General features: G+C 59.8%; 2 protein-coding genes across 4 annotated transcripts; one reads left to right on the top strand and one right to left on the bottom strand.

Annotated features, from left to right (window-relative positions):
- Nucleotides 1-10: 10 nt before the first annotated feature.
- Nucleotides 11-1,588, bottom strand: GEMIN7 (gem nuclear organelle associated protein 7). Its single transcript, XM_074857425.1, has 2 exons — nt 1,456-1,588; nt 11-579 (listed from the first exon to the last, which is right to left on the bottom strand). The coding sequence occupies exon 2, from the start codon at nt 569-571 to the stop codon at nt 218-220; it is 354 nt and encodes a 117-aa protein (XP_074713526.1). The 5' UTR covers nt 572-579; nt 1,456-1,588; the 3' UTR covers nt 11-217.
- Nucleotides 1,580-22,044, top strand: PPP1R37 (protein phosphatase 1 regulatory subunit 37). Of its 3 annotated transcripts, XM_074857419.1 has the most exons (14): nt 2,149-2,284; nt 7,194-9,332; nt 9,983-10,080; nt 10,971-11,016; nt 12,802-12,902; nt 14,999-15,118; nt 16,462-16,612; nt 17,180-17,335; nt 18,311-18,423; nt 18,645-18,786; nt 18,897-19,063; nt 19,308-20,160; nt 20,486-20,574; nt 20,664-22,044. In XM_074857419.1, exons 3-13 carry the CDS (start codon nt 10,009-10,011, stop codon nt 20,566-20,568), a joined length of 2,004 nt encoding a protein of 667 aa, XP_074713520.1. In that variant the 5' UTR covers nt 2,149-2,284; nt 7,194-9,332; nt 9,983-10,008; the 3' UTR covers nt 20,569-20,574; nt 20,664-22,044. The 3 variants fall into 3 exon arrangements, with proteins under 3 accessions (XP_074713518.1, XP_074713520.1, XP_074713519.1); XM_074857417.1 differs by lacking the exon at nt 7,194-9,332 and having other exon boundaries at nt 1,580-2,284; XM_074857418.1 differs by having other exon boundaries at nt 2,192-9,332.
- The last annotated feature ends 766 nt before the right edge of the window (nt 22,045-22,810 follow it).

Below are 22,810 nucleotides of genomic sequence, written 5' to 3'. Positions count from 1 at the left end.
TGTTGGTTGGTTTTGGGGTTTGGGTTTTTTTTTAATTAACAATTAGTTGAGGAGGAAGGAGTGGGTGAAGATGTCAACAGCAAATAAAGATGAAAACCCGGATCCTCCCCCCACCCTCTGTGGTTTTTTTTTCCCCATCCTCTGGAAGAAATTGTAATTCTGGTGGAAAAAGGGCAGAAAAGGGAGTTTGTTGGTTGGGTTTTTTTTTACTTAGGGGTTAATCGAGGAGGAAGGAGTAGGCGAGGACATCGGTGCAGCGCAGCAGCGCGGCCGCCTGCACCCCCAGGGGGGTGCGCAGGGCGTCCACCTGGAAAGCCACGGCCCCCACGTCGGCGGCCCCGAAAACGGCCTCCACGCAGACCCCCGCCCGCAGGCAGAACCGCGTGGGGCGGCCGCGGGCGGCCCCCAGCCCCCGCAGGTAGCGCTGCCGGAGCGTTGCCCGGACCCCCTGGGCCGCCACAGGCTCCCCCAGAAGCGCCTGGAACCGGGGCGAGGTGGGGCTGAAACCCCGGCTCGAGCCCTCGGGGCCCCGCGGGAGCCGTAGGACCCCCACGGGCACCGGCACCGGCATGGCAGCTCCTGGGGGGGAGAAAAATGGGGGGTGGTCACCTCCAGGCCCCCCGCACCCCCTTTTCCCTCCCCATCAGCCCCCCCCTTGTCCTATGGGTCCCCCCAGGAGCCCCTCAAGCCCCCACTTGCTCCTCCTGAGCCCCCGCTATACCCACGCGTGCCCGCCCGCCCCCCCCCCCGACCCTCCACAGAGCCCCAAACCCCCCCGAGGGTCCCTGGTCCCCAAACAACCCCCTGTGCCACGCCACGCCCCCCCCCCACGAGCCCTCAACCCCCCCAGTAACCTCCCCCACCCCCCTGTGCCCCCATAGAGCCCCTCACCCCCCAGGGCTCCAGTGCCCCTCGTGGCGACCCCCCAGCCCCTAAGACCCCCCCACCGCGGGTCCCCTGGGCCCCCACAGACCCCCCCCAAAGCTCCCCACGGAGCCCCAACCCCCCCCATGAGGCTTCCTGGTCCCCAAACAACACCCCCCCCCCCCGCCGTGTCCCCTACAGAGCCCCCTCCAGCCCCACATGACCCCCCAGCCTCCCCCAGTGCCCCTCGCGGCAGCCCCCCAGCCCCTAAGACCCCCCCACGGGCCCGCGGGGCCCCCATAGCCCCCCCCCAAAGCTCCCCACGGAGCCCCAACCCCCCCCATGAGGCTTCCTGGTCCCCAAACAACACCCCCCCCCCCCCGCCGTGTCCCCTACAGAGCCCCCTCCAGCCCCACATGACCCCCCAGCCTCCCCCAGTGCCCCTCGCGGCAGCCCCCCAGCCCCTAAGACCCCCCCACGGGCCCGCGGGGCCCCCATAGCCCCCCCCCAAGCTCCCCACGGAGCCCCAAACCCCACAAAGTGCCCCCCCAGCACCCGCACACGCGTGGAGCCCCCCCGGGGCCGCCGTACCCGCACACCCGCGTGGCGCCCCCGCGCGTGCGCGCCGCCACCGGAAGCCCACGGGCGTCGTTGTCCCGCGGGGCCGCTGCGCCGCAGATTCGCGGGACCGCGGCGGGGGGGGACGCGCAGGCGGACGCCGCGTTTTGGGGTTCGCGGCGCTTCTCCGCGCGTCGTCCCTCGGCCCCGCGCTCCCGGTGGGCGCTGCACGCCCCTTCCCCCCCCACCTCGGCGTGGCGAAAGTGCCGCCGCGATCCCCGCGCTGCTCCCGCCGCCGGCCCCGTCACGATTCGCCGCCGCAGATTCGCCACCGCTGCCCGCCCCGCGACCCCGGGAACCGGCGCGGCGCCGAACGCAGCGGCGCGGCCACATCCCCTTCCCCGCTTTTCCCTCCTCGCGCCCCGCTTCTCTTCGTCCTTCCCCCGCCGCTCGTTCCCCCCCCCGCACCCCCCCGCCGTGGCGAAAGTGCGGCGGCGGAGGCGGAGGCCGCTGCGGTGCTGGCGGGCGGCGGCGGCGGCTCCGCTCCGGTGCGCGGCGGCTGCGGCCCCCCCCAACCCCCCGGCCCCGCCGCCGAGCGGCCCCTCAGCGCCGGGCGATGCCCCCGGGGCGGCGGTGAGGAGGGAGAGCTCCGCCATGGAGGCCCCGGTGCCGGGCAGCGGAGCGGCGCCCGCCCCCCCCGAGCCCGGGACCGAGGCCCCGCCGCCCGCTGAGGCCTCCCCGCCCGCGGCGGCCCGGGGGACCGAGGACGGGCGGTTGCGGCCCGGTGCGAAGCGGGTGACGTTCCCCTCCGACGAGGACATCGTCTCCGGGGCGGTGGAGCCCAAAGACCCCTGGAGACACGGTAACGGCGGGGGACGGGGGGGCTGGGGTGGTTGTGGACACCGGGTTCGGCTCCTCAGGGCGGGCTCCGGCGTTGGGGCCGCGCCGGTGCCGAAGAGGCTGGAGCAGAAGCCCCGTTGTGGCCCCTCAGGCCCGGGGAAGAGACACCCCCCCCCAGTCCCCAGAGCAGAGGGGGAAGTCCCGGGGTTGGGTGCCCGAGCGCGGCCTTGGGGACCCCCCAAACCGCCCCCCGGGGCAGCTGACGACAAAACCGTGGGCTCAGCAGAGCCAGATCAGCGCCCACGTCCTCCCACCGTCGAAGGCTTCGGCCGCGCTTCCGGAAGCTCCCGGCGTTGGGCCGGTGTGGCGGCGATGGTTGGGCTCCGCCAGCGCCGGGGGGAAAAGCCCCTGGCTCTCCAGCGGGCGTCTGGGCCACCCGCCACCGCTGAAGAGGGCGACGGCCCCACGGCAGCAGCACGGAGAAACCCCAAAGCGTCTGTGAAGCTTCACCTGCCCAAGGGAGGAGAAAGGAGACGACGACCCGGAGCTCCGTCCCTCTGAGACCCCAGAGGCTCCGGAGACGTCTCTGGGTGCTGCCGCCTGCCCCAGCCCCCCCCGGCAGCACGGGGAGCTCGGTGTGGCGAGCGGAGGAGTGTCGTGTTCCCGGGAAACGTCGGGGGCCCGGCCGGAACATGGGCTCCAGCGAAGCACTGGCGGCCGCGGAGCTGCTGCCAGCGGGCGCCGAAGCCGTCGGGGGCTTTGCTCGAGGCCCCTCGGCCAGGCTGGGGAAGAGGGTTCGCACCAGGACGCCTCCAGGGCTCCCGGGAACGGCGTGACGGGGCTGGCTGTGGATTTCAGGACGCGCCGTACCACACCGAAACACGGCGACCGGCTGCAGATACGGTAAAGGGCATCGCTGGGCCGCGAGCGTGGCCGTCCCGAAAGCTCCTCACGTTTCTCTATCTCAGACCGAAAACCATCAATAACCAGCAGCCACGCCTCCTTTTTAAGAACCAAACAGGCAGAAATTGGGTTTCTCCTGAGTTTTTTGCAGTCGCACACCTCCTTGGGTGATGAGACCCGTTCCAGTTTCACTGCCTGGACATCAGATGTGGCCTAAAAGGTGCCAGATCTTGTTATGTAGCACCAATTAATTCTGGTTTTACCGCTTGGCAGTGACCGGTAGCTGGACATCTCTGTGAAATACCTCCAGCAGTGGAGAAAAACTGCTGTCTGATGCATTTTTATTGTTTAATATCCTGCCAGCTGCGTTTTAATATGAAATTTCTGCCGCTCTGCCCCTGCTCCGGATGAAGACGTGACGTTCACATGGCCAAGAAAAGCCGGGGCTCGTGCCCTGGGCCCTTCTCTGCTGCTCCAGAACATGGACGCTGCTCACAAACGAGCCGCTTTCTCCCCACGGGCCTCATCCCAGAGGGAGCCCGGAAGGGGCAGATTCCTCAACCCAAGTTGCTTTTCCTCTGAGCTAGAGGCTTCCCCCGAAGGCGTCATGCCCTTGGGGCGTTGGGGCCCTTTTCCTTCATGCCGTTTAACCCCAGACTCCAGCCCCCAAAGGCGCCCAGCCTGAAGGGCCCAAAAGCAATTTTCCCCTCTGTAATTAGAGCAGAATCCCGTACGCTGCTGGCGGTTGTGGAGGCCGGTATCGGTCAGGGCAGCGCCGGCATCCGGGACCTGCCTTTCCCTTGACTTGAGGAGCACGTCGGCCGTGACGCCGCTTTTATTCTTCCTCTCACGTGCGGATAATAACTGTTTTTATTCAGGGCTTTATTTATCTCTCATTCATCATTTCGTCGGCTGAAATTGCTCTGGTGGACGCGCCTCTGCTCGTTTAACTTCCTCCTGGCTACTTGAATCTGAGGTCCCCGGCCCAGCCGGTCCCGCAGGGCCGGTTTTGCCGGGCGGCACGTGGCGCAGGGCTCGCTGCCGCCGCTCGCGCCTCGCTCCGGGGCCTCCTCTCCACCGCTCTGAAGCGCTCGAGGGCCCGCAAGAGGGACGTGGAGAAGAGGCCTCTGGTTTACTGCGAAGCTTCGTGCTGCACGACGCAGAGGAGGAGACGCGTCCAGGGCGTCGTTGGCCTCATTAGCAGGCAGTGGGTCCGTCTGCTCCCGCTTTCTCACCCCACAAGGCAGGCGCTCCATTATTTTTACAACGGGTGATATCCGAACATCAGCAGTTCCTGCTTGTACCCTGCTTGTACGCCAAGAGGCCGTCGGTAGCTTTATAGCGTCACGATTCTTACTGAATCAAGCACTGTTTTGTTTGGGTTTTTTTAATATTTCTCTTTTTTCACCTTCTTTTTCCCCCACGGGACTGTGGCACCTTTAAATCTGACAGAGCTACCTGAGCTCCCAGAGAAGTGGCCTCTCCTCGGGCCCGTGTCGGGTTCCGTTCCTCAGCCCTCCTTCCTGTGAAACCTTGCTGATTAGCATTAATTATTTCTGCCTTTAATTCTTTATTGCCAGGCTGCAGCCCTGGCCTCTCCGCCGCCTTGCCCAGATCGATGTCAGGTTAAATTACAATGTTTTCTGCTCTGACCTTCCTCTTCGCTCCTTCCCTTTGGCGGTCACGTGGTCGGTGGGTCTCTGCAGGCCCCGTACCTGTGCTGGATTTAACCCAGAAGACCTGAAAGCTTGTCTTTTTTTTTCCCCAGCTTGTTTTCTGACAAACCCTGTCTTGATTTAAGCCCACACGGGCACAGGGGGTTGTCTAGGATGGGATGGGTGCCGGATGTACCCTGACAGGGGAGGATTTAGGGCCAGACGCTGCTGCCGTCCGTTGTCCTTGGCTTGTCGTGGGGGTTATGGGGAATAACGCTGCGGGTGCCGCCTTACTTGCTGGGAAAGGAGCCAGAGCACAAGACAAGGTGGGGAAAAAATGCCCCTTTATTTCCTTTCCCCCCTCCTACAGCTTCCCAACTGGTTTGTTAGAGAACTCAGAGCCTGTGTGCTTGGGGAGAGGAGCCAGAGGCTTCCCCAGCTGTCGAGAGGCGTCTTCTGACGTGGAAAGCTCGGGAGGGGAAAGTCATCTTCACCCGCATCCCTGGGATACAGCCGGGAAACCGCAGCGGCGTCGCAAGGCATGCGGAAACACGGGTGGAAAAAAAAACAACCCAGAGGTGTCGTGTGGCTGCCGGCCCCAGCGCTCCAGGTCTTGGTGTCTTGGGTTTGGACCGGCAGCGAGGGAGCCCCGGGGTCGTGCCTCTGCGTTACCCACCCGGCTGGCGGGTGCTGTTCCCCCAAAATGTGGGATCCTGGTGCCCTTCGCTGGAGGAAGAGCGCATCCGGGGGTGGGGGTGACTCTGGCACTGCCTTCCTCCCCCCGTGTCAGGTGCCACCAGACCAAGAGCAAAGGAGCCGCTTGATTGTCAGCAAACTCCTCTGCTGGGTTGTTTTTTTTTATGCTTCCCTAGAGAAGAAAATAATTTTCCTCCAGCTCCTGTTCCCCATGCATGGGAAGACGGGACGTGAAGCCTCACACTGGGGAAGTGGCAGCAGCGTGCTCCTGAGCGGAGGCAAAGAGTTAGAGATCTCATTCGGTGACCTGGGGGGTAAATTGTTTGATTCGGCTGCGGTAAAGTCACCACCTTTTCGGATTTGGGATGTGCTCAGCGAGCAACGGCGGCACAGGGACGTCCCTGCTGCCTACATTGGTTTTCACCTCCTTTTCTTTCTGCTCGGCCTCCCAGGACATGGCTGGAAACGAGCTCAGGGAGCAAAACAAAGCGGAGTGCGGCGTGAGCCTGTGAAAAATCAGCTTTTCTCTTGGGTGTCTGAGCCGACGAGCCACCTGCAGCCTGTTAATAAATAACGACCTGTTTGCTTTGGCGTCGCGTCGTCCCAGGGTTGGACGTGGCCAGAGGAGCAGGCGAAGCAAAACCTGCCACGGGCAGAGCGACGTGGGGACACGGAAACGCTGGGTTTAGTGGGATTTAACGGTCGGGCCCTCCTCTGTGCCGGCGCCGCCACCTCTGCGTCATCCCCCTGGGGGATTAAGGGCCGTCCAGGAAAGTTAAATCCTGGGGGATTTGGGGGAATCCTTTTGGGGGATCCAGATTGAGTGCGGCACCCCTGGGGGCTCCTCGTAGAGAGCCAGAGAAAAAAAAAAAATTCTCCAAAGAGCTCGTTGTTACTGGCAAAACGTGTGTAAACGGCACTTTTGGTGACCAGGAGGAGGAGAGCGGCGTGAGGCCGTTGTCGTCTTTCGCAGGGAAAAGTATTCTTTGCATTTTAAACTGTATCCGTGACCCTTTCTGGGGTTTTTTCTACTTTTTCCAGGCTTTCTGCTGGTGCCTCCTTGGCTGAGTGGCCACGGTTTGTGTTTTCCGGTGCCCGGACCGTCGCTGGAGCAGCTCCCGGTGGAGCTGGCGGCCGCTCTGCCAAGAGCTGTGGGCGAAAATTAGGAGAAAATTATCGGATGAAACACACTGAGTTTACACAGGAGGTTGAGAAATACCCTTCTTATCACTCTTTGGATCTTAATTAGCTGAGAAATAATAAAGAGATTAATTAATAAGGTAGTTAACTCTGTTCGGGGATATTAGTGTAGGGTTTTTAAATGGCGGCAGGGGTCGGGACATGAGTGGGGTCAAAGCCGGTCATCGTTTGGGTAATAAAACTTAGTTTTTCGTTAGGGAAACACGTTGGAGTGTTGTGCAGCCGCTGTTCTCCTAGCGGGACCTGCAGCGCCGTGAGCCGAGCTCTGGTTTCCATCTCGTTTTGTCCTTTAATGGGATTATTTTGGGGACAGACTTTAAGGAAGGGGGGATCCAGGGCGCCGTCGGGGATGCTCCGAGTGGAAACCTGCGCCGTCTCCAGCCCGCTCTTTCTCAAACTGGGTATTTGAAGCCTGAGCCAGGAGACAGGCACCTGACTGGGTGTAAATATTTTGTATTTTCTCAAACCTGTTTGCAGAACGGCTCTGCTTTGTTTTATGGACGGCGTCAGTGGTGTAAGACCCCTCTGCCAGCTCGAGCCGCTGAAAAACATGTGCCACGGGATCGGCTTCAGCCCTCCTCTGCCAAAAAAAAAAGGCTTTTCCCAGAAATTTCAGGGATTTTTTGAAGGCAGGTGTTACAGACACTGCAAATATTTGCTGATGAGCCGCAAGACGGAGCTCAAACAGGAAATATTAATATTGACTTGCAGGCTTCGTTATCACAAATGGGCAGGAGAGCAGCCCTTTGCGGAGGGGGAGGAGAGAAACGAGCAGGGATTGATGCTCCAAAAAACAGCCTGAAGATCTTTTTTAATTAAAACCTGCGATATCTAGAAGGAAATTCCCTCAGAGGGTCTTGGTGCCGATTGTTTGGGGAAAATTAAGAATGGTTTTTGTGGATCTGAGTTTCAGCAGAACGAGGTGGCCTCGGAGCGAAGCCTGAGCCTTGCAGGAAGAACGGCTGCCTGGTGTTGGCGTTTAACCTCCGTAAAGGCTTCACAAGAGCAAAACCAAGTTCAAATCGCAACCAATGGCCCCGCCAAGATGATCTGGAGCCGCCATGGAAGGGTCGGGGACCGGCCGGGCCGTCCCGTGCCAGAAGCATCGCAGGGATTGCCGGGGGCGTGCGGAGCCGCGTTCATGGTCACTTGTGAGTGACTCCGAGTCCGGGGGTAAATTTGGGGCATTTTCCAGCACCTGGCAGACACGGGAGCTCCGGGTGCTCGCCTGGGAGGTGGGAATGGACTCAGCACTGGTGGAGAGACCTGCCCTGGCGAGAGGTTCCTGCCGGTGATCTGGATCCGCTCGCGAGCGTTTACCCGCATGGATGAACCCAGCCCGGGATGTTCTTCGGGAACGGGGAGTTGCTCCGATCCTCGTGGGCTGTGGTGCCAGCGCAGCTCTCGGCTCGCGCAGGACGGCCACCTTCTCGCTGTGAAGAAGCAGGTCCAGAGGACCACGAGATCAGTTATGTCTTCCTGCTGGAATTCCGGCCAGGCTGGGCGAGCGCCGTGAGGTGGGAATGGGCACGTGCCAGGATGGACGCAGAGGAAAACCGAAGCAAGTCCCCAGCAGTGAGAATTGTTCAAGGTTAGGCCTTCCACCCAGGAGAGGGCAGACCAAAGCATTTCCCTGCCAGAAACTAATAAAAACTAAACTAGCAACGTGTGCGTGAGTTCTGATTTGGGGAGAAATCCTTCAGCCAGGACATTTTGGAGCCGAGTTTCCAGACATTTGCTTCACCCCATGCCCTTGTGCTCCCGGACGCTCGTCCGCAGCGACTCTTCTTTACTCCCCTCGCTTTCTCAAAACCACGCTTGATTTTTTTTTTTTTTTTGAGGAAAGCCATTCACATGGCAGATGGGATCAGGAACGTCGCAGCACGCTGCTAATCCCCTCGCTAACCTTAATATTTCTCTTTTTTTAGACACGGGGCTCACTCAGCCTCAGTGGATTTTCCTCAGCTCCCGGGGAATCGGTGATCGGGCCCCCCGTCGCTTTGAAGGAGAAAAAGTTTTCCGTCGCACGGGGCTTTTGGGGCATGAGAGCTCGTTTTACGTCTTGCCTAGTTAAGCGCTCGCTTGGGGTGTATTTAAACCTTTGCTGCTTTGCTCAGCTGGGTGTTGTCCCCGCAGACCTCACCACGATGAGCCAGGAAGGCTCACAGAGCTAAAAACTGCCAAAAAGGTGGTTTTTGGGTGGTGTGGCAGAGCTGGGGCACAGCGTTGCCTCCGCCACGTGTCACTCTGAGTGAGTCCTGCTGCCGAGACGCCTGATGGGTTTGTTGCAAACAGGGAGAAGATTAAAACAGTTGTCCTTTTTTTTTTTTTTATTGAGCTCTCGATGTCGTAATCCTCGGTCATGGGAGGCGGTGGAAGGGGGGTTGCCTCATGCTCTGCCAGATTGAGGTTCCTGGGGAATCTGGTTTCTCCAGATCATCTTCTGACCAGCTTTAGTGTTTGTTGGGGCTGATCACCGAACCGAAATCACGCCAAAAGCGGAGGTGGCCGTCGCCTCACGTGGCTAATGATCCGGCGGCAGCTCCCGCCGCCCGCCTCGGCTTCCCCGGCATCCGGAGCGGCAGCATTGCCTGTGATTCAGGGAGGGCAGAAGCGGTGAGTAAACGCCGCTGGGCTGCGCTGGGAGCCGAGCTCGGTGGCGCCTGGGGCGGTGACGGCACCAAAACGTCCCTCCCGCGGCTTCCAGACCGGGAGCTGAATTCGGAGGAGGTGTTTACCGGGGGATGACAACTCCGGGAGCTTTTAGCCGATGTCTCGCTGCCTCGGGCTGACCCCTGAGTCCTCTGACAGTCTCTGGAAGCCAATTAGGGAAAACCTGGAGACACCCACGGGTGGATGTGCCCTGTCTGGCACTGTGCCTGCAGAGCGATCGAGTGAAAACCCAAGTTGTGTGAAACTAAAGGCAGAAAGGCACATATTTGACAGTGGTATTTGTTAACCACGGCAGCGACCTGCTGACGGGGGGTTGGGGTTTGTTATCCCGTGACCTGCCAAAACGTGGCCGGAGGTGCCGGCTGCGCTTCTCCGGCGCCTTTTCTACCCGAGCAAGACAGGACTTGCTCCCGTAGACGAGTTCGAGCGAGCCCTGCTCAGGTTTCCCTTCGTTCTATGGCATTTGAACATCTTTCCTTCACGTCTTCTCCTTGGCGGGTGTAAATCCCGGCGGGTAGTGGCGTCCGATGGGGGCATGTGGACGCGTCAGGTCCTGCCGCTACAACCGTAACCCCCGTTCTTACCCTTTTCAGCCCAGAACGTGACTGTTGATGAAATCATGACCGCCTACAAACAAGCCTGCCAGAAGCTGAACTGCAAGCAGATACCCAAACTACTGAAGCAGATACAGGTACAGCTGGTGCGGGTGTTGTCCCAACACCAGGTGATCCACCACAGCCCTTCGTTACACCCGCCGTAGACTTTTACACTGGCTGGTCTGTCGGACGGGAGCAACGGCTCCTGTTTTAACAACACGAAGAGGTTTTGGGCCAGATGAAACCTGTCACAGAGAGTGAAAGCGAAGAAGTTTGTTAGCAAAATATTACACGATGTTTACTGCGGTTTTTCCCTGCGCCCGTCTCCTCGGGCTGCTGCGCTGGGGCGGCTGCGGCCCCGCTGGCAGCGGTGGGTGCTGGAGGTGGGCTCCGACGTCCCTGCTGTCCCCTCCCGGCCTTTGAGCTGGGGGATGAGACTTGAACGGGCTCGTTCACAAAGCGGTTTAGACCTCACATGTGATTTGGGGGGAGGGAAGCCCGCAGGGAGACCGTGACGGGCGCTGTGGTTTTCCCTGCTCACGCCGGGTGAATAAAAATTTAAATCCTCAGGCCTGATCGCAGCATGCTGCAGCGCGAGGTTTAAAAGCTTTTCCCTTGGCCTGGGAGGGAGGATTTTTGCTTTTTTCACCCGCTGTGCCTTCCCCAGGCAGCTCCGTCGCCTCCATGTGCAGAGACAGACCCTCATCTTCATCAGCCGCCCTTCCTCGTAGAGCTCCGAGACCTTGTCCCGGGGAGGGCCCCAGCTCTCCCTGTGACTCGCACGGATCCAGCCTGCAAAGCGCCGTAGGTGGCAGCTTTGATTTCGAGTGAACCTCGGGCTGAGTTCCCACGTCCTCTCTCCGTTTGGGGGAGGATTTGCCCATTTTATCACTTTACCTCGTTATTCTAGCGCATTAATTCCCCTCCCCTGCCCCCCCGCCTTCCTCCTCCTCCTGAGTACAAAATGCTGCTTTATCTTTCGCAGGAATTTAAAGATCTGGCTCCCAGGATAGACTGCTTAGATCTGAAAGGTAGGCCCCTTTTTCATCACCAGGGGATTTTATTTCTCTTTTGGGCAATTCTGGTGGTTTATTCTGTGGAGCAGCTCTTGCTGGAGTCGTCATCCCTGCTGAGGCTCTTGCAGGCGGGAGCAGGAAAGAGCCTTAATCCCAGCAAGAGCAGAAATGTAAGTACCAGAGGTGTTTTGTACGAGAAGCGTAAATGTCCTGGTCAAAGAGCACCAGAACAGCCCCAGAAATAGCTCCAGTGGCCCCTCGGGCAGCGAACTGTCCCTCACCTTCCCCGAGCACCGTCCTCATACCCCCTGTCTCCCAAAACAGCTCGTTCAGGGCATCAGTTAGGGCTGAGCCGGAGCAGGTTTGCCGGAATACTTTTCCATCTGATGTCTCAGAACTCCTTGCGCGATGGGAAAACTGGAAAGGTCTGTTACTGAACCCCAGAAAACACCTCGCGGGGAGCTGGGGTGTCTCCGTCCTGAGCTGATTCACCTGGAGGAGTAACAAACAAGCTTGCCCACATCCCCCCAAAATAAATCTTTTACAGGCTCCACTGCCATCATTTAGGCCCAACTTTGCCAAACAGGATTTTTTTCTTACAAATCCCTTGGTCATTGGCTGGCTGGGCAGCTGGAGCCCACGTCTCCCTCCCCCTAGAAGTGAGGCTACTGGAGTCCCCGACAGGCAACCGTTTTCTGCTGCATTTTTGGCTTTTGATATTTTGGAGGGGGTCAACGGGGTTGCACCAGACGTGGCTGCTGTCGCCTCGTTCTTCGTGCAGGGGATGGGATCTGCGGGTGTCAGGAGCAGAGGCAGAGCTTCCACCTTCACCTTTGCAGTTTGCCTCGCAGAATCACCCCCTGGCAACCGATGAAGTGTCTAAAAGAGGCCACATTGCTGCTTTTCGGGGAAATTTCCCCATTTTTCGACCATAAGTAGCTTGTGCAGAGTTATGGGGGGGAGCGGGGATGAGCCATCGTGGCTTGTCTGTGGTCTGGCCTGTGCCTCGGGCCTTAGAGACCTGCTGCAGGGCTGGCCTAGGAAATAAGCAAAAAAATAAGTAAATAAAAAACCCAAACTCTTGGGAAATGTCCTCAAGGCAGCTCAGGCCAGCACTTCCCTAAATTGCAACGTGAATAATTTAATTTGTCGGAGGCAGCAAAGCGGCGTGTGTCTTTACAAAGTGTCCGCAGGGATTTAATTTCGCCCCCGTGGTGCTTTTATAGAGCCAGAGGCCGTTAGTTTGTCAGCGGAGCTGCTCGTAACATACCTCCGGAGGGATGGGGGCTGGCGAGGGGCTGGCTCGCTGGGAAGACGCCTGGCTGCTCTGCAGAGAGACAGAAATCCCTGTTTTTCATGTATTTTAGGCAGCAAAAGCATTGCTGCTGGGGCCGATCTGTGTTGGGCGAGCGACTGCCCTGGTTTTGAGGTGGATTTCTGAAATCCTCTGAGCCAGAAACATCCTTCCCAAAGTCTCCCTGGGGATCCCTCTCCCGGCTCGTGGCGCTGCTGAGCCCCGCCACGGCTTTCGGGGCTCCCTGCCGTGGCCGGTCCGCGTCTGTTAACGAGAAATTCTCGTCCCAGGCGACGCTTTCCATGGCACACGAGAATAAATCGGCGTTGAATGCCCAGTGGCGGGTTTGAATTCCCCTTCGGGCGGGTTGTTGGAAAGGTGGGCTGCCCCCGAAGCGGGAGAACGTCGCCGTTCCACGCTTCTTCTGTCCTGCAGCTTGGGGCTCCCGAGCTCGCGGCCGTACGTGCCCAAGCCCCCAGATTCCCCGTTTTCTGCTTTTTCCCCAGGGGAGAAGCTGGATTACAAAGCCTGCGAGGCGCTGGAAGAAATTTTCAAGCGGGTCCAGTTCAAAATTGTCGATTTGGAGCAGACGAGCTTGGATGAAGACGTAAGTGGCCCTGACCTCTCCCAGTTTCTCCTTCCTCTTTCGCAGCTAACGCAAACCACACGGGTTTTGTGGTCAGGCCTGAGCTCCTCCTGAGCCGTGACTTATTTTTGGGGGACTCTACTGTGTTTCTGTACCCATTCCCCTCGTACCCATGCTCTTATTTAGGTCTGCTGGCACAGCGTTTGCTGCTCCAAAAGGAAGAGGTTGACCACTCGCTCTGAAGCCTGGGTGGCCACGGAGCTCCGAGACATTTTAAATACATATTGTAAAAGCTGTTGTGGAAGCTGAGGGAATTGTGTAGCTCTCAGACAGCTTTTTGAGGCTGATGCTGAAGTTCACGCTCCCTTCTGCACACTCCATCCTGTCCCAACTTGCCTTCCTCCTTCCTTGCAATGCCTGGGGCCCTGAGTTCAGCTCCCAGTGGGTAAGCAGAGGAGGTTAAAAATTAAGGAAGCAGTTAAAAATTATTTTAGCCGTCTCTGATCCCAAGTTCCCCTTGCCCCGGTGCATCCCCTTTCTCCGAGGGTCTTGTTTTTCCTGCGTCATCCATCCGTATCCCAAACTTGGCTTCAGACCTGTCTTGCTCGGAAGCTCTTAATGCTTTTTTTCCCCCATTTTTCCCCACTTTGGGAAGACTCAGCAGCCACGAGCTTCTCCTGGCCACTGCCCACATCCAATACGAAGTGGGGGAAAATGTGACTTGGACATTTTCCTGCTCTGACACTGCTGGCTCCGAGCCGCCGTGGTTTCTTGCTGACCCTGTCCCATCCTGAGGCCGGCCGGAATCCCGCCGGACTTTGGTGCTGGGGGCACGATCACTCTGGGCTGCCGGGGGGGCTCGTGGCCACAGGACAGGGCTCTTTGGGGGTCCGTGGCCACAGGACGGGGCTGTTTGGGGGACAGATGAGTCCCCTGATGGCACCACAGCCCGGCGAGGGACATGTGGCCACTGAGCAGGGGACGGGCTGGCTGAGCTCGTGACGTCTTTGGCTGTAAAATGATCCCGTGCTTCGTTCCGCTCCTTATCTCGCAGGAGGAACAATGCTACGTTAATAATTTAAACATACCCCGTGGCTTCAGAGCTGGGCGGCACGGGCAGAGAGCTCGCAAACGTCAACGCTTTCCGCTTTTCTCTTCCAGTTGTGGTAGAGCGAGACGTCTGCAGGGCACGCGGTGCCCGATGTGGCTCCGTGTCCGCTGCCGGGGGGGGGGAAACAGCCACGGAGGAGGGTTTACACCAGCCCCCCACAGCCCCGAGACCTCCCGCTCCCGTCCCTGCCCCGCCGATTCATTCCACAGCAGCGGCGTTTTTCGCCCGGGTGCGGCGCGCGGGGGCCTTAGTCACCCCGTGTCCAGCTTCGCTTCCTGCCAACAAGCGCCCCAGTTCCAGCAGAAAGTCCTGTTTTTCCCCGGAGACCTGTTCTTTCTCTTGTTTGCCTTCATGCTGGTGATTTCCAGTCCTCCAGGTCTCTCTGCATATTTTTTTCTGGAAGCCTTGCAGCACTTTTGTGGCTCTTCTCTGCCCGCTCCAGCATATGTTTCAGCTAATTTTCTCCAAAGAGGCCCATTATGTAATTAGGCAAATTGTTCCGCTTCTGCCGTAGGAGCTTTAGACCTTTCACAGGCACGAGTCCTGCTCTGCTAATCCCTTTCACTCCTAACCCTGTGACAAGTCTTGGGTTTTATACCTTTTTTTTTTGTTTTAGCCTGATTGGATTATTGGGTGGTTTCTTGGCGGGGGGAGCGTCGCTGCTGCGCACAGAGCTGGATGACCCCGCAGGGAGCAGGAGGGTGCTGAGCCAATAGCCCAGCCTCAGCTCAGCTTGAGTATCCGGGGGGCGGGGGTTGGGGAGAAAAAACCCCACATTTTCCCATGTCCTTGGAAGTGTCGTACGGTCCCCAAGCACAGTCCCGGTGTTGGGAACACTGGGAATATGGGGAGATGTTGGGGTTTTTTTGACGCCGTTCAAGAGGCATTTGGAGGAGCCGGCTTGTGCCCGATCCACTTGTGTCCTAGTGCAGCAAAACCTCGTGTTTTCCCTCTCAAACCACGCTCAGCCTCTGCCTGCCCGCTTAATGCAGCTTTTCTTTTGCAGGGCGCCTCGGCGTTGTTTGACATGATTGAGTATTATGAGTCGGCGACGCACCTCAACATCTCCTTTAACAAACACATCGGCACCCGAGGCTGGCAGGCAGCTGCCCACATGATGAGGAAGGTTTGTTCTCCCTCATAAATATTTTCGGCGCCTCCTTTAACTCCCTGCGGCTACACCGGTGAGTCTCCCAAAAGACTCCCTTGTGCTTCCCGAGACCGTCAACGTGGTTTTGTATTCGCCTGGCCAAAAAACCACCCGGTTCAGGAAGACCCAGGCTCGGAGGCAGGGAAAAAAAATCACCCTTCCCACCTTCCGCGAGGTTGCTTAATGCCTCAGCGAGCAGCCGGCGCGGAGAAAATGGAAATGCAGATCCCAGCAAAAAAAAATAAATAAAAGATCAGGCTGTTATTAGCGGCATGCTTGCAGGGTCAGCCTCTCAAGCCGGGTATTAATTATCTTTAACAGCAGGATGACGAGCGCTAGTGTTTGGCTTTCAGGGCTAATTAACCTCATTGTTCCAAAGGCGAGCGCAGAGGCGCGGCGGGGTGCAGCACCCGCCCTTGATCCCCAATTACCCCGCGACCTGCTCGTGGAGTGACTCCAGCGGGAAAACCGCCGGCCATTCGGTCGTGATCCGGGAGCCTTCCCCCCGGCGCCTTTGTGGGGGGGCTGGTACCGGGAACCGGGGCTCCCACCGTGCAGGCAGTGCCCACCCCCCGTTTTGGAGGAGCCAGACGTTGCCACGCGGCGCTGGCTGAGCCCATAGAGGCTTTAAAACCGGCTGCGCGTACGTGGGTGCTGTGACAGAGCTCGAGACACCCTCGGCGCGGCTGCAGCTTGGGGCTTTTTAATTTTGGGGGTAGGCGAGGGAGAATCTGGAGGTGTGACAGGGCGCGTGGTAGCATGGCAAACAGTAAATCCACCAAACAGGCCGTTGGTGCGCTGCGGGTAAACGGCGCGTGCGGAGCCAGCAAGACCCTGGGCGAGGGACGTGCGGCATGATGCCTTCTCAGACCCCGGATCTGGAGAGCTCGGGGTGTCACCGTAAAAGCTGCAGAGGAGCTCTCTAAGACACGTTTTGGAGTTTTAGAAAGCTCAGATGTGCAAGGATGAGGGAAGCTTTTCTTTGGAGAACACCATGTGGCTCCGGTCACCTGAGGCATGTCCTCCCTGGTGCCGTAGCTTGAGGGTGATGGAATTGTCTGGCTCGGTACGGGGTTACCTGAGCGGTTCCTTCTGGCTCTTTGCCTCTTCTCTGGAGCCCGTGGGGTGACCAAAACGATGTTTTGGATGGGTGTAAGTTATCCCAGGAGCTCCTACCCGAGCGGCCTGGAGGCAGCGTCGGTGGCCAGGGTGCGATTTGGCCTGTAAACCAGCTCGGCCTTAAACCCCACCTAGCAAAACCAGTGAACAAAGCAGGTGGCCGAGGCCGAGCGCTCACGCCTCTCACGTTCTCCTCCCAGACGAACTGCCTGCAGTACCTGGACGCCCGAAACACGCCGCTGCTGGACCACTCGGCACCGTTTGTGGCACGCGCCCTGCGCATCAGCAGCAGCCTGGTCGTCCTGCACCTGGAGAACGCCAGCCTCTCGGGCCGCCCGCTCATGCTGCTGGGTGAGTCCCCCGCTCCGTGTCCCCCAGGAACTCCCCGGGTGCACGGGAGCGAGGCCTCGGGGTGGTGGCAGCACCGGTGCCTGTCCCCGGGGGGAGGTTGGGTGTTTCAGCGCCAGCCCAGGCTGCGGGCAGGAGGTGTAAGCCAGAGCTGGGCGGCCCTGTCGTTAAGCGAACAAATTGGCAATAAATCACCGCCAAGCTGGAGCTCGTGGCGGTGTTGTGATGGTGATGAGCTAAGGGTTCTGGCAGGGGAGTGTTTCTGGGGTTTATTAGGTTGGCCGAGCTATAAAAAAGCAAGGGCATGTGCCCTGCGTGGATCGACGCCAGCCCTGGCTGCGGGCAGCCCCGTCGTGGCACCATGAGCCGCTGCCGCTGCAGGTGGGAAGGTGAAAAGGGCTCATGGGGGGTCCTGCTGCTGGCCGGACACCCCCAAAATCCAGCCCGAGGCTTTCAGCCGGCGTCTCAGCTGTGCCGCGCACTCCCATCACCACTCTGGGCTCGGCCGGGCCCGGGGGCTCGTAACGGTCGTGGGGCGCAGGTCAAGGTGCTGGTTTTCCGCCTTTTCAGCCACGGCTCTGAAGATGAACATGAACCTGCGGGAGCTCTACCTGGCCGATAACAAGCTGAACGGGCTGCAGGACTCGGCTCAGCTCGGCAACCTGCTGAAATTCAACAGCTGCATACAGATACTCGACCTGAGGAACAACCACGTCCTGGACTCAGGTGAGGGCCTCTCGCTGCCCCGATTCCCCGGAGTTTTGACCCAGATTTAAGGCGGGGAGGAACTTGGCTGCAGGGCGCAGAACTCGAGAGGCTGACGGGGAGGCTCAGCCGAGCTGAGGGGTGCACAGGGCAGCTTTGATGTGATTTCTGTGGGGTAAACCGCTCGGGTTTAAGGCTAAAGTCGTTAGAGAAGCTTCGTTTGCTTCCTGCGCTGGGCTGTGAGGCGCATGGCGGCTCCCCAGGGTAGGGAGAGGTGGGGATGCCTCGGAGTCGTGTCTTTTGGCTCTTCTCTGATTTATCTCCTCTCCTCCCCGGAGCCAAACAAGCGGCCAAATCTAATATCAACCCAGCAATTGCGAAACAACCCCAGACCGGAGTTTGGTCCTGGCAGGTTCTGGTCGGCGATGCCGATCCCCGTGGGTTGGTGGAGGTGGCCGAGCGCGACCCAGATGGGTGTCGCTGGCCCTGTCGTGGGCTGGGTCCCGCTCTCAGGTACAAATATTAATTTGCCGCCTTCCAGGTCAGCTGCTGCGTCTTTCGCATCTTTGGGCGCTTAATAACGAGCGCTGCCGGGGCTGTCCCCGACGGGAAGTCGCTCGCTGAGGGTTTCTGCAGCGGCGCAGGCACTGGGGTGCCGCGCTCTTACCAAATTAGTACGTTTATCTTATCAAATTAGTACGTTTGCAGCAATCGAAAACAGCGCCTGCCCCAGGAGCTCCCTCCGCGGGGGTTTTGTACCCTGCTCCAAAGGCTCCAGCTAATTAGTTTTATACACCCAGAGGTTTAATTGCCTGTTTTGACGTGCTTTGCCCGCCACCGAGCTGAAATCAAGCATCTGGGGCAAGGGGTTTGGAGTGGGGAGGCGTAACAAGGCCGTGGCCTTTCTCTGGCGTGTCCGTCCTGGCCAGGAGCAGCGGGACGAAGCTGACGGGGTCGGGGTGGGGGGGATTGCTGACCCCCCCGGCTGTTTTCCAGGCTTGGCGTACATCTGCGAAGGGCTGAAGGAGCAGCGGAGGGGGCTGGTGACTCTGGTTTTGTGGAACAACCAGCTGACTCACACCGGCATGGCCTACCTGGGGATGACGCTGGTGAGTAGATCCCGGCACCTTTCGGGGAGCGGCGGCTTCGCTCTCGGAGAGACAGCTCTCCCGGGGCCCAGTCTGGGAGGGATGGTGTGACGTGCTGGAGGAGGAGAACCCACCCCTCGGCCCCCTCTGCCGCCGCTCCCGGGCTCGGAGGATCAGCCGGGGATCAAACCCACTCAGGGCTTGAGACGGAGCCGCCATCTTTTTCCCCTGGGTACCCGCAGCCGCACACGCAGAGCCTGGAGACCCTCAACTTGGGCCACAACCCCATCGGGAACGAAGGCGTCCGCAACCTGAAGAACGGGCTGATCGGGAACCGCTCGGTCCTCCGCCTGGGCTTGGCGTCCACCAAGCTGACCTGCGAAGGTGGGTGGCACCCCCCGTCCCCCGTATCCCCCCTCAAAATACCGAGTTCTGCTCGATGCTGGCGTGAGGGGACCGGCGCTGTCACGGTGTGTCCCCTGCCCCTCTTGCAGGTGCCGTGGCGGTGGCGGAGTTTATCGCGGAGAGCCCGCGGCTGCTGCGCCTGGACCTGCGAGAGAACGAGATCAAGACGGGCGGCCTCATGGCCTTGTCGCTCGCTCTGAAGGTCAACCACTCGCTGCTGCGCCTCGACTTGGACAGGGAGCCCAAGAAGGAGGCGGTGGGTAACGCGCCCGCTCGCCCACCCCTCTTTCACCTTTTCGGGGCCCTCCTTGAGCTCCCCCACAAGAAAACGCCGTCCTCGAGGGGGGTGACACCAGCAGTCTTCTGCTCGGCTCAGCCGCTTTCCCTTTTTTCGGCTGAAATTAATTCCTGTCTGGCCTGTGGCCACGTGGTTTTGTCCTGGAAGATAATTTCTGATTCCCCAACATCCTGAGTGACCGATGGTTTCCCTTCCCTCGCAGGTAAAGAGTTTCATCGAAACCCAGAAGGCTCTCCTGGCCGAGATCCAGAACGGCTGCAAGCGCAACTTCATCCTGGCCAAAGAGAAGGAGGAGAAGGAACAGAAGCTGCAGCAGTCGGCCTCGATGCCGGAGATCACCGTGACGGAGCCTCTGGAGGAGGAGGGCTCGGCGGAGGATGGCCAGGACGGCAGCGCCGGCTCCGCTGCGGAAGAGGGGGAAGAGGCAGGGGAGACCCCGGCGGCCTCGGAGAACGGGGCGACAGAGCCGGCAGAGGACGACGACGGCGACGTGACGGACTCTGATTCGGACACGGACGAGGAGGTGGATGCTGGGTTCGAGACAAAGGACTCGAGCGTCCCCCCAAACCACCCCGACGGCACTACCGCGCCCCAGCCGTCCCCGGAGAAGCCAAGGGACCGGCCTCCCCCGCTGCCCAGCGCTGAGGAATCGCAGCGCGACGCCGGTGCGGGGAGTCCTGCCGCCTCTCCGGCCTCTGCGCCCTCCCAGGGAAACGAGAGAAGGATTTCCGTTTCCAGTCCCGGGCGAGGCCATAAAATCTTTGTGGTGACGCGGGTGGAGAGTCTGCCGGAGCGAGCTGCCGAGGACGCCGCGCAACCAGGCCCGGCTCCGGCCACAAAACCTGAACTCCCGGCGCCCCGGGCCAACGGGGCCGTTCCCGAGGCCGCTGTCAGCTCGGCAGCGCCCAGTGCCGAGCCCGGTGACCCCCCGGCCTGCGAGAGCGCGGCCCACGACACTCCCCTCCCCAACGGCCTGAAGATGGATTTTGCGCGAGCGCTGCCGGAAACGCCCTCGGACGGCAACGGGAAAGTGGGGAGCTGTGCCGCCGAGCACGGTAAGCGCTCCAGAACCCAGCCCCCCCAAAAATCCGAGGGTCCTGAGCTGCTCTCTGGCCCGAAATCGGAGCCTGGGAGGAGCGCGGAGCCGTTCCCGATGCTGGGGGGGCTTTTCCCAGGGTGAGTTCGAACCTGAAGCGAATCTCCCTGTGCCGAAGAGCTTCGTTCTTGGAAATACTCCTTAAAGAGGCTGAGCCCTGCAGGCCGCTCGCTGAGCCTCCTCGTTAGCCACTGGGCTACTGCCCCGCACACGTGTTTTTTGGGGGGGGGGGGGACGAGGGGAATGCGGGCTGGCGAAGGAAAATGGTGGCCGTTTGCTTGCAGAGCTGAGCTGCTCCAAGAACGAGCAGGAGCTGGAGGAGCTGCTCCTCGAGGCCAGCCAGGACGCGGGGCAGGAGCCGCTGTGAGCACAGGTGAGTGGTGAGGGGAGGCTGGGGGCCCCCCCGGGAGCGTCCCCGCGGGCTGGGGACCCCATCCCCGCTCTCCATCCTCTCTCTTGCAGGTCCTGGGGGCGCCTCTCAGCATCGAGGGGAGGCTCTGGCGTAGCTTTATTCTCTTCCCACTCCACACAACGATTAAGAAACCAACCTCGGGCTTCAGGACAAAGGGTTATTTTAAAAAAATTCCCCCCCTCCCCCCCCAAAAAAAAACCCACTTTCCTGCCCCTGGACTCTTCCTCAGGCGCCCAACTCGCCTCCCTGGGGCGGTGGAGGGAAGGCGAGCGGAGAAAAATGACCCAACCGGGGCCATCCCGGCTCCTGCCCGGCCCTGCCCTCACTGGACACTACCCGTGCGACTGTCACCTTTATTTTTTTTTTTGTTCGTTTTTTGTTGTTTTTTTTTTTAATATCTTGCTCCGAGGAGGAGATCCCGGGGCCAAAGCGACGCTGCATCGATCCCACCGGGAGCAAAAACCACACACTACGGCAACGGGGAGGAGGACGAAGGGCTGCGCCCGTGGGGGAGCGGCTGTCGCTAACGATTCCCCAGGACAGGCTGCGTCTGCAGCCACAATGGTTATTTATTTTTCAATTCCTTTTTTTTTTCTTCTTTCTTTTTTTTTCGTTCATTTGTTTGTTTTCGGTATATATTTATCGTCAGCTGCGAAGTTACTGGGTTGGGGATTTAGAGGATGGTGGTAGAATTCATTAATTCCTTTGGGGCTAAACCTGTAACTCAACTCCTGCTCCGGGGCTGCCGGGAAAAAAAAAATAATAATACAAAAAGCATTAATAGAGGCCCCGCCCCCCCCACCATGCAAAACCCCCCCCCGGAGGGGCTGCGGCACCCAGAGGGGCTGGAAGACTTGGGGGGCTGCCGGGGCTTCCTCGCAGCCAGCCGTGCTGGCGCGGCGGCGTCCCGGTGAGGTGGGAGAACCCCCCTTTTTTTTTTTTTGGGGGGGGGTGGGGGTCCAAGTTGGGAACACGCTGGCAGGAGCCGCTTCCCCGCTGCTCACCGGGACCCCCGGCATCTCCATCCCCCCCCCGGGGCTCCCCAGGGAAAACCAGCTGGCGTGGGGTTGGGCGTCCGCTGGCGGTGACACCCCTGGGGCCCCCCCGCGCCCCCCACACCCCCAGGGACGCCAGAGCCCCTCGTGGCGGGGGGCACAGCGGCTGCTTTTCTCAGGGAGGCTGCGGGGGTCCTGCCCGGCGTCGGGTTTTTTTGGAGGGGTGGATAAAAAAAAAAAAAAAGGACGCGTCGCTTTTCTTTCTTAAGTGCAATAAATCTATCAGGGAGCTGCGGGCAGGGGGGGGCCGGGGGGGGCTGCGGCATTGACACTACGGCCGGGGGCTGCGGCCATCGATCTGCTGGTGTTTGTCGTTTCTTTCTGTCGTGTATTTTTGTTAACACTGTTTTCTATTAAATGAGATCTGCATTCGTCACCGACTCCCCCCCGACCCCGCCACGCCGCCCTCCTTGGGTCAGCCTGCCTCAAAAATCAGCTTTATTGGGGCCTTTCGGGAAATAAGGCCAATTCAGATTAACTCACATACCCCCGCCTCCCCCCCCAAAAAAACAACGCTGAGGAGGATTTTCGGAGCAGGTTGGAGTTCTTGGGCGATTAATTAACGCTGATGATGCGCCGTATCCCGGCGTCTGACATTCCCCACCCCCCCGCTGGCACTTTGGGCTGGTTTTCCCCCCAAAATTAGCACCCCCCTGCACCCATTTTCCAGCCCCTTGACCCGTCCCAAGACACACACACACACACACACACCCCCCAAGGAGGTCACAGGACCCCCAAAAGCTTATTTGAGCCAAGAGGCAGAGTGGGAAGTTCAACTGGTTTATTATGGGATGACCCCAGTGGCTTTGGGGTTTGTTGAGGGGGTCCCCCCCCAGGGACCCACTCACAGGGGGATGGTCCCCAAAGGGTGTTTTGGGGGGGTGGCAGTGGGTGTTGGGATCCCAGATGGGGGGGGGGGGTGGAGTGAGTGACCCCCCGGAACCCTCTGGGTCATCTCGGGGCTCCCCCAGTCCCCTCCGGTCACCCCAGTTCCATCCCCTACGGACATTTTCACCCCCTTTTTAGAGATGGGGGAGGACAGGAATTGTCCCCGTCCCCAAACGGGTCAGGACAACAGGGCACGGGCCACAGGGACACCCCGGTGTCACCAACACCCCGGGCTGGTTCTGGGGGAGCCCCGA

The sequence above is a fragment of the Strix uralensis genome, unplaced genomic scaffold (assembly GCF_047716275.1).
Source record: "Strix uralensis isolate ZFMK-TIS-50842 unplaced genomic scaffold, bStrUra1 scaffold_131, whole genome shotgun sequence".
Classification (NCBI taxonomy): Eukaryota; Metazoa; Chordata; class Aves; order Strigiformes; family Strigidae; genus Strix; species Strix uralensis.
The sequence above is the reverse complement of the archived record's forward strand: the minus strand, read 5'-3'. Positions and strand labels throughout refer to the sequence as shown.

Coding starts and splice junctions, on each gene's coding strand:
- GEMIN7 (XM_074857425.1), bottom strand. CDS start 571: ATGCCGGTGCCGGTGCCCGTGGGGGTCCTACGGCTCCCGCGGGGCCCC.
- PPP1R37 (XM_074857417.1), top strand. CDS start 2,077: ATGGAGGCCCCGGTGCCGGGCAGCGGAGCGGCGCCCGCCCCCCCCGAG. Junction 2,285..9,982: donor CAAAGACCCCTGGAGACACG/GTAACGGCGGGG, acceptor TACCCTTTTCAG/CCCAGAACGTGACTGTTGAT. Junction 15,119..16,461: donor CTGCCCACATGATGAGGAAG/GTTTGTTCTCCC, acceptor TTCTCCTCCCAG/ACGAACTGCCTGCAGTACCT.